The 15,401-nt window shown below is 34.5% G+C and overlaps 2 protein-coding genes and 1 pseudogene across 2 annotated transcripts; 1 reads left to right on the top strand and 2 right to left on the bottom strand.

The window, feature by feature from the left end:
- Positions 1-1,705: 1,705 nt before the first annotated feature.
- LOC112324931 (polyphenol oxidase, chloroplastic) lies at positions 1,706-3,780 on the bottom strand. Its single transcript, XM_024589595.2, has one exon. The coding sequence runs from the start codon at positions 3,626-3,628 to the stop codon at positions 1,883-1,885; it is 1,746 nt and encodes a 581-aa protein (XP_024445363.2). The 5' UTR covers positions 3,629-3,780; the 3' UTR covers positions 1,706-1,882.
- A 6,703-nt stretch (positions 3,781-10,483) lies between these two features.
- On the top strand, positions 10,484-11,561 carry LOC127905552 (uncharacterized). The gene is made up of 3 exons (XM_052454516.1): positions 10,484-10,848; positions 10,919-11,038; positions 11,118-11,561. Exons 1-3 carry the CDS (start codon positions 10,540-10,542, stop codon positions 11,457-11,459), a joined length of 771 nt encoding a protein of 256 aa, XP_052310476.1. The 5' UTR covers positions 10,484-10,539; the 3' UTR covers positions 11,460-11,561.
- A 3,484-nt stretch (positions 11,562-15,045) lies between these two features.
- Positions 15,046-15,156, bottom strand: LOC127904927 (small nucleolar RNA R71; annotated as a pseudogene).
- Positions 15,157-15,401: the final 245 nt, after the last annotated feature.

Below are 15,401 nucleotides of genomic sequence, written 5' to 3'. Positions count from 1 at the left end.
GTCGGTGATTCTGACGGACACATAGACACATCACCGTACGGATCTGCCATTTCAAATCCCTCGGTGAGTCCGTCGGCAATTTAAACGGCGAACCTATCACGTCACTGTACGGGCTGTCGTTTTGAATCTGTCGGTGATTCTGTCAGAAAAAAATAACCCGCCAAAACCTCCACGTCAGCGACCTGCCTTTTTTTTTAATTCGGAAACTTTTCTGTTCGTAATTCAGTCGGTAACTACCGACGGAAATTTTCCGTCGGTAGTTACCGACTGAATTACGGACGGAAAATGGTCCGTCGATAGTTACCGACTGAATTACTGACAGAAAAGTGTCCGTCGGTAATTTCGACCTCAAATTACCGACAGAAATATTCCGTCTGTAAATCCGTTGGTATTTAGCGAATTTCTGGTAGTGACTACCGAATTTTTGGTAGATTTTTTTTTAAAAACTTTACCCTCAAATTAAGAGAATATGTTGGAATCTTTTAATATTGATCAAGTCGTACAGCCGGATTGTTACACTTATCATGGGTTTGCAAAACATCACCAATTTTAGAGATCCACTTCCACATGTCCCATTAAACTCTCGTAGTTAAAATTGAAATGCTTGTAACAAGCACTTCCTCTCCTAGTGAAGCCCTGTTCTAAAAAATTGATCCCACCCATCACCTTTTTCTTTCTCTCTTCAGGTCTAAGACTCATTTAATTATGTCATTAATTTGTAGTTTATTTTATACGGGTATGGTCAGGTTCTTTTTTTTAACATAGGGTAAGATTTTCAGCAGCTAGCTTTTTTTTAACAAAACAAAATTGTGGCAATTTATTAATTTTAAACTGATAGTTTTGGTCGTGCAAATTTAAATCTTTCATTTTCCCCTCCAAACATTAAAACATTATGCTAACGACCTCTATAAACTCATTTTCAATCTTAAAATACATCTAAATTAGCCAAAAAAACCTTTAAAACCCAACCAAATAAAAAAATCTTTATATTATTGAATTCTTGATCTTCTTTCTTCTGCTATGTTAAGGCTTTTTATCACCATCAAATAAATCCCTTTGTCAATTGAACACATAAAAACCAAGTTTAACAATTTTGAGGTTGGAAAATACCTTAATTGGAGTATTTTCCTCTCCTTTGTTTTCTCTTACAACTGCTTAGAATTAAAAACATAATTAGAATGAAATATTGTTACTTAAATGCAAATATTATTAAAATTCAAAACTTAATTGCAAATATAAACTAGAGTTACATAGAAAACTTAATTTTTAGTCTTGGATTGGTTTTTGTTTGTAGGTTTGTGCTATTTCTAGTTAAAGATTTAAAATTTTGTTATTTTTAGGGTTGTGTAGTTGGTGGTATCAACAAATTAGGAATTGAATAAGAGGGTTCCTTTGTTTCATCTATTGCCGAGGATTTTCTATTGTGTTCTTCATACTCAGTTGCTTTGCCAGTTTTCGGGGACATTGCAAGCAAACTGGACCACGCACTTTTCTCAATGACCCAAGTGTAAAAAAGGGAGACATCTTCCAATTTCTCATAGAAGGTACCTTTCGGGGTCGAGGAGTAGCATGTTACCTTCTCTTGTTTTACCTTGCCTTACTCATGCTAACACGAGAACTTGTTTTCATAAGTTTATATGATTGTGCTGCCCCACCGTCTAATTAGACCTAGTTGTTTTTGTTCATCTCCTTCTGGCAACAAATCTAAGAAGCCATTGTAGTATTCAAATTGAAATACGGTCCATTAGTTGAGCATCTTGAAAGAAAAAAGAGAAAACTCACTGAATACTAACATAGAAAGAGAAAAAACAAGAAAAGGCAAAAGGAAAAAAAGAAAAAAAAAGAAAAGAAAATGGTAGCATATGTCCTCTCATCACCATGATCAGTCAGCGACAAACTCAATCTTGACATTAGCAACGGTAACAGAATCACCACCAGTCCGAGGCACTAAAGTCACCACAAGGGTATCATCTCCTTCAGCTTCCAGATCTTCCAACAATCCTGTAATCCCCAATACCATAGTTGTCTTTGATTTTTTTGCATGCTTGTGAGGCACATTGACGAAACTTCCTGCAAACTCGGACTTGTCTGGTCCACCAGGTGAATCAGGTTCATCGTTGACGAGGACATCGAACTTAATTAATTGATTTTCTTCATACTCAATCCCTTCAATAACTAAAACTTCATCTTCATCTTCTTTCTCCGTCGCGCTTCTTGATTTCTTTGGCCTGGAAACCTCCACACTTATGACTTTATCCAAGACAACAGGGAAAGCACTAATTGGTGTTAATACAACGCTTTTTTTAGCTGAACGACGTGATTTTTCCTGCCTTGTTAATTTTGGTGTTGGTCTAGTTTTCAGCCAAGGAATAGGAACATCTTGAAAGCCATATCTTAGCTTCTTGGTGTCAAGAGTATCTTTAACCTTTACTCGAACCAGCTCTTTATTCTCATTCCAGAAAAGAAACTCTGAATTAAGCCAATCAGGATCCTTGAAATCCTTTCGCTTGCCTCCTGGTATTTTCTTCCACAAGTCCCACATTCGGTCGACGTTCGAGTGATGACAAAAAAATATGGGATCTCTCCCTGCTGAGTAGAAATTGCCCATATTTTCCCCGTTAGTTTGATTGGGGTCGCCGGTCCAGAAGTGAATCTCAGTGTGTGGGGTGGTCTCAATTGTACCCATTCCAGGACTTGGATCATCACCAGCACGATATGGTTTTCCAAAAAAGAGAGTAGGCTTCGTGGCACCGGACACCATTTGCCTGTACATTACGTTAAGATTGCTTGCATACAATTCCTCTGCTTTTGCAGGGTCTGGATTCGCATCTCCTGTGGCGTAATTAAGATCAAGCAGTATCGGAGGTTGGTGATTCGCGTCGCGAAGGGGGTCATAAAGTGGTGATTTGGGGTCAGTAAAAATGGCTGGCATTTGCATGCCGGCAGGGGCATCCCAATTCCAGAAAGGCAAAGCGAAAGTTGGATCATCAATCAGTTTACCCAAGATTCTTTCGAAGTAGTATAAATAGAGTCTATGCCAGGGAAAGAAGAGCCACGAGAAGTGAATTTGAAGGTCTAAATCAGGAAAGCCTGCTTGGTGATAAGCACCATCACAATAAGCACAGTGAACGTCGGCTTGCCTCTTGAAGCTACGTGGATCATCGTCAGGAAGACTTTTCATCAGTGCAATGGCTTTGGCGTATTTAGCTACGTAGGCTTTATCAACTAAATGAGCAGCAGGCCTAATGCGCATTGGGGAGGACGCAGAAGGGAATTCGAAGTTTTTGATCTTTGTGGATGTTGGAGGGCAACAGTTCGAGGGGTCACTTTCGGTTGGCAGGGTAACTAGCTCACATTGGGTTATGTCTGGGGGTGCAATGGGGTTAGCATAGGCAAATGGATCACTAAGACTAGTTGCTCCATAGAGTCCACCGAGACCAATGAGCAGATCTCTTCTGGTGGCAGGGTTTTGTTCATGATCATTTTTGCCTGATTTGCAAGAAACAATCGGGATATTGTGACGGTTTGGCTTTTTAAATCTGGAAACTCGGTGTGTTTTTGGGAAGGAAGGCAAGAAAGAGGAGGCAGCTAAAGGGATGCTACTGGAAAGAGAGATACAGGAAGCCATGGTTTGGTTTGGTGTGGGGGTGAAGGATTCTTGGATACCTTTTATAAGAAATGTCTATGGTAAAGCGACTACTGTGGCTTCCATTACTGTGGCTTCCATTAAAATAATCTCAATCCGAGTGAATGTGATCTGTAAATCTTTTTATTAAATTTTTTTTTCTTCACTTAAATGGTTATGATTACCTTTGTAGCAACGTGATAATTATATAATTATTAACTTTAAGACTAATTAATTAAAACACATATAAACTGACTCGAATATTCATATTAATTAAAAAAAATAAATTGAAAGAAACTAATAAAGGCAATCCGTCAATACAAATTTGGGATTACGATTGGTTTTATTTTTAAAAAATATATTTGTATACAAAAATTAATATTTTTTTATATATTTTTTTTATAATTTTAATGTTTTAATATAAAAAATGTTATGTAATATATTTTCAAATAAAATCACTTTTACAAATACATGACACAACCTCACAGGAACAGACATGAAATTATGCATGCAACATGTTCTGTTCTCGTTGTCCTTTTGCAGCCAACTTATTGCATTTGTGTGGTCAGATTCAAAAATTCATTGAGCCCTCTGAGCATGTGGACACGAGAAAAGGCACTCGAATCTCAAGTGATGATCCCTGAGAGGGACACTAGTATCAGATAAACCTTGTTTATCAAAAGTTGCAGCATCTGTATTTCATTTTAATGATGTTTGTTTTGGTGTGTATATATATATATATTTTAAATTAATTTATTTAATATTTTTAGATCGTTTTGATATGTTAGTATTAAAAATAATTTTTAAAAAATAAAAAAAATATTATTTTATTATATTTTCAAATAAAAAATATTTTAAAAAATAACGTTACTATTTTTTTAAATACCCTTTAAATTTTTTCTAGAAAAATTTTAAAATCACATTTTATGTTAGCATGCTAATAATGGAGCTACCCTCTATAATCATTAAACCAATGTCTTAACATTAATAATTATAAAACATGGTTAGAAAGAGGCCGACACTATGATAATGGCCATAAGAGTACAAAATGAAAAGAAAAACAAATAGATAAAAATGTTAAATCATGAAAGTACACATTTTGTTATATAATGGATGAAGCAATTTTTATTTTTTATTTTTTTTGAACAATATACATTTTGTCGGCACTAAGCATGTCCCGAATCAGATCTTCTCCAAGGGTCAAAAAAGATGTTGTAATTTGACCACCGTGCACGGGTGTAATAGGGTTGAATAGTTGGAACTATAATACCTCAAACATAAAAAAAATAAAATTATTTTAATTATATAACAAATAAAGATTATTTCAATAAATTAATCTAAACCATTAATGAGTTACAAAAAAATGATAAGTTTACTTACCAAACTTCATAGAAAATCAAACCAAGAGAGAGATATGCTAACATTACTGATAGATGTAGGTGAACGTTGACGAGTTGAATTTGTGAGGATGGGGGCAGATTTTTCAGGTTGGGCTATTATGTTTTTGGCCGAAAGAACAAGGAAAAGAAGAAACGAGAGGGGAGGGGAGAAAACTGTTGATTATAACTCTTTTAAATTTACTGACTAAAAATTACTATTAGCAATTCAGTCAGAATGTACCAAGGTGTTATATTGCCGATGAAATTTTTATTGAATTTTTATTATGTTAGAAATTACCAATGAAATATATTTCATCACTATTTTTGTAAAATGAATATATAATTAAAATTATATTTTTAGACATGGGTTGACACATGTCATCATATATATAATTGGATAAACGTTAATTAATTTATAGGATTGGATCAATCTAACATAACTGGCAAACAGAGAGGCGAAACAGAATTAATAAAATTAAGGAATGACAGAACAATGTTAATTGCTACAATAAATAATTAAGCATTAGTTAAACTTAAACATCACGGGATAGTATTATTTATTAAAAGAAGCTACCACATGGAGTCAGCTTTTTGATATTTCCAAATATGAAGAATCATATAGAGGCAGATATATGCATGCATGCACACACACACGCACACACTCTGCATGATTGCCCAAAGACTGCTCTTTTAATGTTCTTGATCGGGTAGACCAATTAGAATTGTTGAAGGTCACACCAGCATCACCTGGTGAGTCCGAACCCTAGCTAGCTACACCATGATCAGAAGATCATAACCATTGGCGGGCAAGAATTAAATGTGGAAGAAACACAGCGAACTGGTATGTGTATATATATATATAATTGTCTTTCACAAAAGCAATGTTTATTGTTCTTTTTATAAGAGATTTAAATGACAGTAATGATTTTTTGCTATTTTTGACAAAACTGACATAGGGCTGCGTCCACCTGTTTTGCTCCTCTTAACATCTTCTCTACAGGACAATACCTTTTAGCTCCGACCAAGCCTGATGCAATCGGCTAAGTTTTCTCAGATCTTGATACGTGTTCGTGGGACCATGTGTATGATTCGGAGAGCTCTTTTCTCTGCCTTTTCAACTCCACGCATCTCCTTCTGTGTTTACACAGTGATGAAAGAGTGAGGATTTTTTATAATATAAGTTAATAAATTGAAATAAATACATGAACATAAAAGTTTAAAAAATTAAGAGTTAATCACACTTAAGTAGTTTGAAAGAAACTCACAACTTAAAAAAACTTTTATTTAAAGAAAAGTTTTTAAATTGCTACTACTTACTAAAAGAATTAGCTTAAAAAAAACTATTATCAATACCATTATTGAGAGATTAGTTTGCACCGTTAAATAATGATGAAAAATTAATTTATTTGTTAATTTTTTCAACTATTTCTTACCATTTGCCGACAAAATTAATTTTCCTTGGTAATTATATAAAAAATAATTAAAAAAAATCTTTATTTTTTTTCAAAAATAATTATCCCATTGGTAAATGCAAAATGTTTGTCTCCACCCCTAACCATTCTAATGTTTCTCCCCTTTATCTTCTACTCTTTGTCCATTATGTGTTCCTTTCCATCTCTCTCCTTCCAATCTATTATTTTTGTTAGGATTTTTTTTATTGTTGTTGTGATATTAAAATTATTTTCTCATGTTAGATTTTTCATGTCCCCCTTTTCTTCATAACTGAAGAGGTTATTGTTAAGGAAGAAGGTATGCTTGAAGCAACTATAAAAAATCTTAGGATTAGGGTTAAGATTTAGAAATTGAGAGTGATGGCCCAATACAAATTCCTTCTTGGACACTCCCAGTACAAATTTGCTTTGATAAATGGATATTAATGGCCTATATATTGTTGCGACAAATAAGATTATTTTAATTATTTTTACACATAAGGTTATAATTCTTGGGTTTTGTTGGTAAGAGTTTGTGTTTTGTAATCTTAAATTCTTAATTAATTGTTTATTCTTTGAATTTAATATTTATAAGATTTTGTTTGGAGTCTTGGTTATTTTGATTGCCTTTTTTAAGATTGTAAAATAAGGGAATGGATTTTTCCCTTTTATTATTTTTATGAGACTTGTAAATTTGTAGTGGTTTGATGTGAATTGGTGGTCAGGATGTGTTTTTTTTGATACATTGATGGATGTCTGAAGGAAATACCTTTTTATTCTTAATAAGAAGAGCTAAAAGCTCCATTATCTCTTACAATAAAGGTTGAACTAAGAGTGTTCAAGTGTGTGAGTGGTTTATCTTCTATTGATGGTGACAATAAAAAATCAACTACTACTTGTTTTGCATAATAAAAATCAATTACATGTTGTCATCGTAATTTTATAGAGGTTCGATAAAAGTCATGGATGATTGTTCATGGATGTATCAGGATTCACCCCAAGGATTGTGGATGATGGATTATTGTAACGGGGTTCAGGGTTTTATTAATTTTGCAACATCTATTCCCAGAAATTTTACTGGAGGCGGTATTAGGTGTCCATGCAGGAAGTGTGAAAATAAAAAGTATCTGCATCCAAATGTTGTAATGATGCATCTTCTACACAAAGGGTTCATGGAAAATTACCTATGTTGGTATGCACACAGAGAAGTATTTGTTCGTAATAAGAGAATAGGAGAAAGGGTGGTTGGGTCAACTTCTAGTGCTAGCAACGTGTATGGAGTTGTAAATGACAACAGTAATCCTTACAGGAATATGGTTATGGATGCAATGAGAATGAATCAAGGTAATGTCAGTCAATGTCCAATTGTAAAAGAAAAACCTAATGCAGATGCAGCTAGATTTATTACACATACACCCCTTCCTTTAGAAAGGATCGATTAAGAGTTGATTGGTTATCCGTTTTAAAAACGAAACCCAGGGGTCGTGTCGAGGTTGTTCAGGATGAGAACAAAGACACAAGTGTGCGAGATGAAGTCTTTCAAGTTAGTGATTTGGTTGAACCATATCGAGTTGCTCCTTCGTTTGACTTGGAAGAAAATTCAAATTTTCGTGTTTTCGATGATAGTTTTGTTGATGTTGACACAGAGGAGTTGAATGTTGTTTTGAGCTCTAGCGGACAAGCAAATGTCAATGAAGATGATGATGATGATATCATATTGAAGATTGCAATGGAGCTGATGACTATTCGATTGACAACGTCCAAATTTCTGACTAACTATCAGAATTAAAGAAAGTGTAAAGTATTTTTTTATAATATAATATATGTTATGGATGATATATTGGAATTCGAGATATTTATTTTATAAGTGTTAACTGTTGTTATTGTTTTGTGCGACGGACAGTTTGTAATTTAAGTGTTTGCAGGAAGGTAAATAGGCAATACAAATATAATCTTTCATGCACAGTGCACGATCACCGACGTCCATACCGATGGATTACAGTTCGTCGGCATTTCACAGTAGCTTCACTGGAAATGCCACCATCATCACCGACGACTTTGCAGACGGATTACCGTCCGTCGGCATTTCACAATAGCTTCACTGGAAATGCCACCATCATCGCCGATGCCTTTGCAAACGAATTATAGGCCATCGACATTTCACAGTAGCTTCACTGGAAATGCCACCATCATCACCAATGACTTTGCGGACGGATTATAGTCCGTCGGCATTGCAAAGTAGCAAATGCCACAATCACTGATGACTTTGTAGATGGATTACAGTCCGTCAGCCTTTGTCGGTAGTTAACCATTACCGATAAATTCACTGACGGACGGAGCGAATTTCAAAGGACGGGTATTAAATGCATCTCTGACTGCGTGCCGTTGCTGACGAAATTACCGACGGACTGCGAAAAATCCTGGTGCGAAATTCAAAATTTACCAACGGATTTTCAAAACATCACCGACGAAATAATTAAAAATAATATTATTTAAATTGGCCGTCGTTAAAGCTGTGGTATAAATCCCAGCGACTGCCTCTTTAGTTCATTTCTTCATCTCCGTCATCTCATTTTTGCTTTTTTCCCTCTCATTTCTTCAAATCTCCTCTTCTTGATTCTAATATCTAGCTATATCTTCAACAAATTAAAAGGTATGTATATCCTCTACTTCATTTCTTCAAGATTTTTTTTTGTTATTTGTTTTAGCTATTGCTATTTTTGTTATGTTTTTTGTTTTGGTGTATTTTTATAACGTAGATAAAGTATTGAAATAAACACATTATTAAGGTAAGCATTTTTCATTCCTAAAGTCTATAGTTTTTTTTTGTTCAATATATTTTGTTGTTTGTATTGCCATAATAATTGAACACTTTGTTGAATTTTATTTGTTGTTGTTGAATTTACCTTGTAATTAGTAATTGAATATATAGGAATAAATGTAATTATTTTATCTCAATTTTACTCTATTATTGTATGATATGTGTTTAGGTATTTCCATTAATTTTAATTTTTATTGTTGAACTTACCTTGTAATTAGTAATTGAATATATAGGAATAAATGTAATTATTTTATCTCAATTTTAATCTATTATTGCATGATATGTGTTTAGGTATTTCCATTAATTTTAATTTTTATTGTTGAATTTACCTTGTAATTAGTAATTGAATATATAGGATTAAATTTAATTATTTTATCTCAATGTTACTCTATTATTTCATGATATGTGTTTAATTATTTTCATTAATTTTAATTGTTATTTGTATAGATGTTAGGTTATATACAAGATTTTTGAATGGGGTCAATTGGTTGTGGCTATTGTCAATATTTGCAGGTTTGAAAACTTTGGGTAGTCTCTCCAGTGTAGGGGAGGTGCTGTCGAATTTTTTTTTTTAACAATCGAATTTAATTATGTAATTATTCGTATAAAATTGTGTAGATGCGTAGAACAAAATCAACAGCTCGTCGCTCACATAGGGTTGCAACTAGTTCTTCTAGCAGTGAGGATGACATGTCTTTAGGTGCCGATCAAGAAGAGGCACCTGCAGCGACTCGCGATGCTACCTCTTCAAGCACGGTTTCACAGTGTAGAGGCGGTGTGCCTTCACAGCGAAATGAATTCACCCGCAAGTACGAGGCACATTGGAAGGAAGACCTTTCTATGTAAGTTTGTTTCGGTTTTAGTTTTTTTTTTAAATTATAACATAATTTTTGAACAACTAATCAATATTTCATTAATTTAATTTATTTTCAGGTTCACAAACATTGAGGCCGCCCGAGTAATATCATCAATGTTTAAATCATCGATGGAGATTCCATTATTTCAATGGAGTCAGGTATCTAGACATCCTGAATGGATACCGAATATCGATGCATGGTTTGACAAATTTGAGGTTGATGTTAATTTCTACTTCCCAGCTTATTTTTAATAAATTATTAATATAATTGTATATAAATTATTATTATCATTTTAAATAAATTACTTATACACAACACAAATTTGAGTGGGACAGCACGCATGACAATGTTGTGAGGAGGGTGTGGGAAAATCACGCGACAACTAGGTAACATAGAAAAACAATAAGATATTTTTTTTTAAAAAATTATGTTTTTAAATCTAATTTGTCACTATGGAAGTAGGTTGCGTGATTTTTGGTATGAAGCACAAAAAAAGGCCAAAACAAATGTGAGAGATAGAGGTCTCCAAAGCTGGAACGACATGGCGGTTTGGAGGGATTTCAAACCGCTACACATCTCGAAATATATTTGGCCGCAATATATTGAGCACGTGACGTCTGAGCGGTTCACACGACGCTCATGGTTTGTTGTTGGTAACCGGAACCGGCAAATTCATGGTTCGCTGACAACGCACACTGGCACCTCCGTTCCATTTACTGCACATGCGAAACGGATGGTAAGATTAATTTAAATGAAATATATCATTAAATAATTTGTTGTTACTTAATTAATTTTTTTTCTTACAGGCTACGTCTCTTGGACGTGAGCCGAGCCCAATGGAGTTGTTTGTAGAGACGCACGTGTGGAGTGAAGACCGCCAAAAGGGGGTGCAACAGTTCGTTGACAACCGCGCTCAACACTTTGTGGTATGTTCGTTCAACCATTTTATTTCGTAAGTATTATTTTTATTGAATTGAATATGATGATTTATTTTTTCATTTTTAGGAGACCTATAATAGCCGATTGAGGGAGAGATATGGGGACGATCCTTCGACCCATCCGGATTTCGATCCGGATTTGTGGATGGAGGTAGGAACGTCTGATGGACCCGATAAAAATCAGGTGTACGAGCTCTCCAACACTAAGGTCGAGAACTTGCGGGCGGCCGGTAGTGTCTCAACCGTTGGGAGCTCCCAATCAGTATCGAGCACCCAATCTAAGGAGTTCGCGGCCTTGCAGCAATACACGGCTCATCTCACCGAGAAATACAAGCAACTATCGACGAATTATGAACAACACATGGCACATCTCACCGAGAAATATGAGCAACTCTCGATGAATTATTAACAACTTTGCCAACTGGTCATGAACTGCACATCACAGAGTGGTGATACATGTGCGCCCCTTTTTTGGCCGTATGGTCTTGGGAACAACTAGCCTCCTCCTCCTCCAGCTCCGCCATTGTGCTAATTTAATATTTTTTTGGAAACACATTCAATTTGTAATGAATATTATTGAACTTTATTTTTTGTTTTTGATGTTTAATAAAGTTTATTTGCATAATTGGTTTTTTATACTATTAATTTATATAATTTTATATTATTTAGTCTAGATAATATTTTTTAAAAACAAATTTTAAAATACCCACTGAGGGATTTATAGATGGAATGTATCCGTCGGCATTTGACAGAGAGCGGGAAATGCCACCATCACTGACGCATTTATAGACGGATAACGTCCGTCGGCATTTCACAGTAGCTTGGTGCAAATGCCACAATCACTGACGACTTTACAAACGGATAAAGTCTGTCGGCATTTCACAGAGAGTGGTTGAAATGCCACACTCATCGACGACTTTACAGACATATATATTCCGTCGACATTTCACCAGGAGCTGAAAAATATTTACTAGATATGCCACTATCACCGACGGAATAAATCCGTCGGTATATTTCCAATGGGAATTGTTTTTTTTATGCGCGCATTTTTCGTCTGTGAAACCATTGATAATCTTTTTTTTTACCGACATCGTTAGCGATGAAATGTGGTATTACCAATGGAAGGGATGCCGACGGGTGCTATTTGTCGGAGAGTTAGTCGGTAAAACATTTGCTGATAGAGTGTGAATCTCACACCGACGAAAAGTTTCCGTCGGTAAAATTGTAAAATCTTGTAGTGATAGTTGGTGTAGTTGTGCTTGTTTAGAAGGATGTCAGGTGGCAGTGCTATGCTACATTGAAAACAAGTCTTGAAATGGAGGAGACAAGGGAGATGATCGGTGTAAAGTGGTTGTGATGGCTAGAAGAAAAGGAAAGAAGAGGTGGCAGCTAGAGTAAGATTTTTAGTAGTGATTAGTACTTAAAAGTGCATTTTTATCAAGGTTTCATATCATCATTTTGCACTTGAAGTATTAATAACTCCTTAACTAGAGCATGTTTTATAATAATAGATCTGATAATATAAGATAGCTTTAATTTATGGTAAATGTTCATTTTAAATGCAGGCATATCTCACAATTCAAAGGATTGATTGATGTGATTAACTATTGAAAGTGAAAGGACAAAGAAACGGCTAAGATTAGAAAGGAGATACCGATTCAATTCAAATTGGAACACTGTTCAGTTATTGGGTCATATCTGGAGCTGTAGATCTTGGATTTCAGCTTAATTTATATGGATGGAAAGCTAAGAAATAGGCCTACAATGTTCATGAATAGTGTAAGACCCAAATCTGCCGTTTTCAAATTCAAAGTTTGGCCACAAAAGAGAAGTCAGAATCTGTCCTGTAATCCAGCCCAAACACTGCTTAGCATTTTACCCATATCTGGAGTTCTAGAAGGCCAAATGACGTGAAATTTGGTGGGTGGAAGGAAAAGACCATTTCCAACAACTTTCATGAAGAATGTTTTCTCAAATTCGGATGGTAACAATGACATTGCGTCCAGACAAGAGCTTGAGGTCTATCCACCACGTCCACCAACAGCACTACTCAGTATTTTAGCCATATCTCGAGCTCTATTGATCCAAATGATCTGAAATTTTATGGGTAAAACGATAAGATGATTGCCAACAACTTTCATGAGGAACACTTTGCCAAATTCTGAATGGATCAATGTCATTTCATCCAGCCAAAGTGCTTGAGTGCTGCTGTCCACCAAGTCCACTAAATCAATAGTTGGCCACTACATCAATAATCAATTACCAAATGAATAGTTCTGAATTTTAGCCTATAAAAGGAGGCATTTGCCATTCATTTAAAAAGCTTGGTTCTAAGATCAAGATCATGTTCTTGCTCTCTCTTTATTGTTGTAATGCTTAAGTTTTATTTTCATTAATCTCTTGTTCATGCTTTTCATTTCCTTTACTATACTTAGTTAACTTATATCATGTTTATGTTCTTATATTGTTTATTTATGTTTTTCTTCTTCATAATGTCTAGCTAAGTTAATTATGTCAAGGTGACAAGGTTTCACTAATGGTGTTAGAATAAGTATAATATGAACTCAACATGGACTTCAATGCTTAAATCCTAAACAAGTTTGCTATTAACATGTCTTATCATTTTTATCTTATTAATCCTTAATACCTTGCTTGTTAAATGGTTAATCTAGATTTGTGTTGTATAACACTTGGTACATCAAATACTTGATCCTTCATAGTCTTCGGCCGACATCGTTATTATGAGAGGAACTTGATTTGTTGTCAACATAAGTTAGCATCATGAATACCTGATAAAATTTATAAGTATGGTGTTACGTAAATAAGATGATTAATATGATTATGTTGATAATTTATAAAGAGTTTATACTTTACTTATATCTAATACTATTAGTGGATCCTCTAACCTTGACATTTGTTTTTATCATTGTTTAATCTTTACATTAATCTTCCATCTCAAAGTTCTCATTAATTTCTTCCTCTTCTTCTTTATTATTATTAGTACTACTACTACTACTACTACTACTAATATTGCTATTATTATTATTATTATTATTATTATTATTATTATTATTGTTGTTGTTGTTGTTGTTTGTATTATTCGTGTTATATTTTATGTACTTTAAGTATGCTCTGTGTTTGATCAAGGATCCTGACATTGTTGGTCTTGCCTTGTTCATTCGCATCAGAAATCTGTTTATATTATATAATATATCTCTTTGATCTTTTCATAAACTCAGTATATAGGCTGGAAACCTGTGACCCGATCTTTGAGATCATTCTCAGGTATAACAACGCCACGTACTGAGTATTGTTATTATTACTATTACTATTAATTTTATTATTACTATTACTATTATTGTTGTTATTATTGTTGTTGTTTTATTAATTATAATTTATACAATTAACCTCTCTGTGGTTCGACCCCGGTCTTGCTGGGTTATTTATTACTGTGACACTCCTGCACTTGGGATAAGACATCAACTCTTTGATCGTGTCAAGTTTTTGGCGCCGTTGCCGGGGAGAGAGTTTGGTCACGTACATTAAGTGGTAGACTTTGTAGGGTATCCTCATTATTTCCAGAAAATATGGCTGAAGAAGATAACCAATCACTTCATAATGAGAATAATGAGAATAATCGAGTGAGAACACTAAGAGACCACATGAATCCAACAAGAACAAGTGCACCCTCATGTATAGTTTTTCCTCCTGATGCATCTCACTTTAATTTTAAGCCAGGCATTATTCAACTTTTACCTTCTTTTCATGGCTTAGATCTAGAAAATCCATACTTGCATTTGCGAGAATTTGAAGAAGTTTGTAATACCTATAATGACTTAAATTGTAGCATGAACACCATCAGATTAAAGCTTTTTTCCTTTTTCATTAAAAGATAAAGCTAAAACATGGCTACAGAATCTTAGGTCAGGATCCATTCGTGCTTGGGATGAAATGCAACAACAATTTTTAAAGAAGTTTTTTCCATCTCACAGAACAAACTCTTTCAAAAGACAAATTACCACTTTCACTCAAAAACCAGGAGAAACATTTTATCAATGTTGGGATAGGTATCGAGATTTGCTTAATACTTGCCCTCATCATGGTTTTGAAACATGGAGATTGGTTTCACATTTTTATGAAGGATTAACACCTAAAGATAGGCAAATGGTGGAATTGATGTGTAATGGAACTTTTGAAAATAAAGACCCTGATGAAGCAATGGAGTACCTAGACTTGCTAGCCGAAAATGCTCAAAATTGGGACACTACAGGCACTTATGAGGCACCAGGTAAAACTCAACCTCATACATCTAGTGGAGGTATGTACAACCTTAGGGAAGATCATGACCTCC

Source organism: Populus trichocarpa, chromosome 1, assembly GCF_000002775.5.
Source record: "Populus trichocarpa isolate Nisqually-1 chromosome 1, P.trichocarpa_v4.1, whole genome shotgun sequence".
NCBI lineage: Eukaryota > Viridiplantae > Streptophyta > Magnoliopsida > Malpighiales > Salicaceae > Populus > Populus trichocarpa.
Note: the sequence above shows the minus strand (reverse complement) of the source record. Positions and strands in the feature narration are given on the sequence as shown.

What these genes read in the sequence shown, in the direction of transcription:
- LOC112324931 (XM_024589595.2), bottom strand. Translation starts at nt 3,628, where the DNA reads ATGGCTTCCTGTATCTCTCTTTCCAGTAGCATCCCTTTAGCTGCCTCC.
- LOC127905552 (XM_052454516.1), top strand. Translation starts at nt 10,540, where the DNA reads ATGTTTTTAAATCTAATTTGTCACTATGGAAGTAGGTTGCGTGATTTT. An exon ending in CTGCACATGCGAAACGGATG is followed by an intron (nt 10,849 to 10,918) that starts GTAAGATTAATT and finishes TTTTTCTTACAG; the next exon opens with GCTACGTCTCTTGGACGTGA. An exon ending in ACCGCGCTCAACACTTTGTG is followed by an intron (nt 11,039 to 11,117) that starts GTATGTTCGTTC and finishes TTTCATTTTTAG; the next exon opens with GAGACCTATAATAGCCGATT.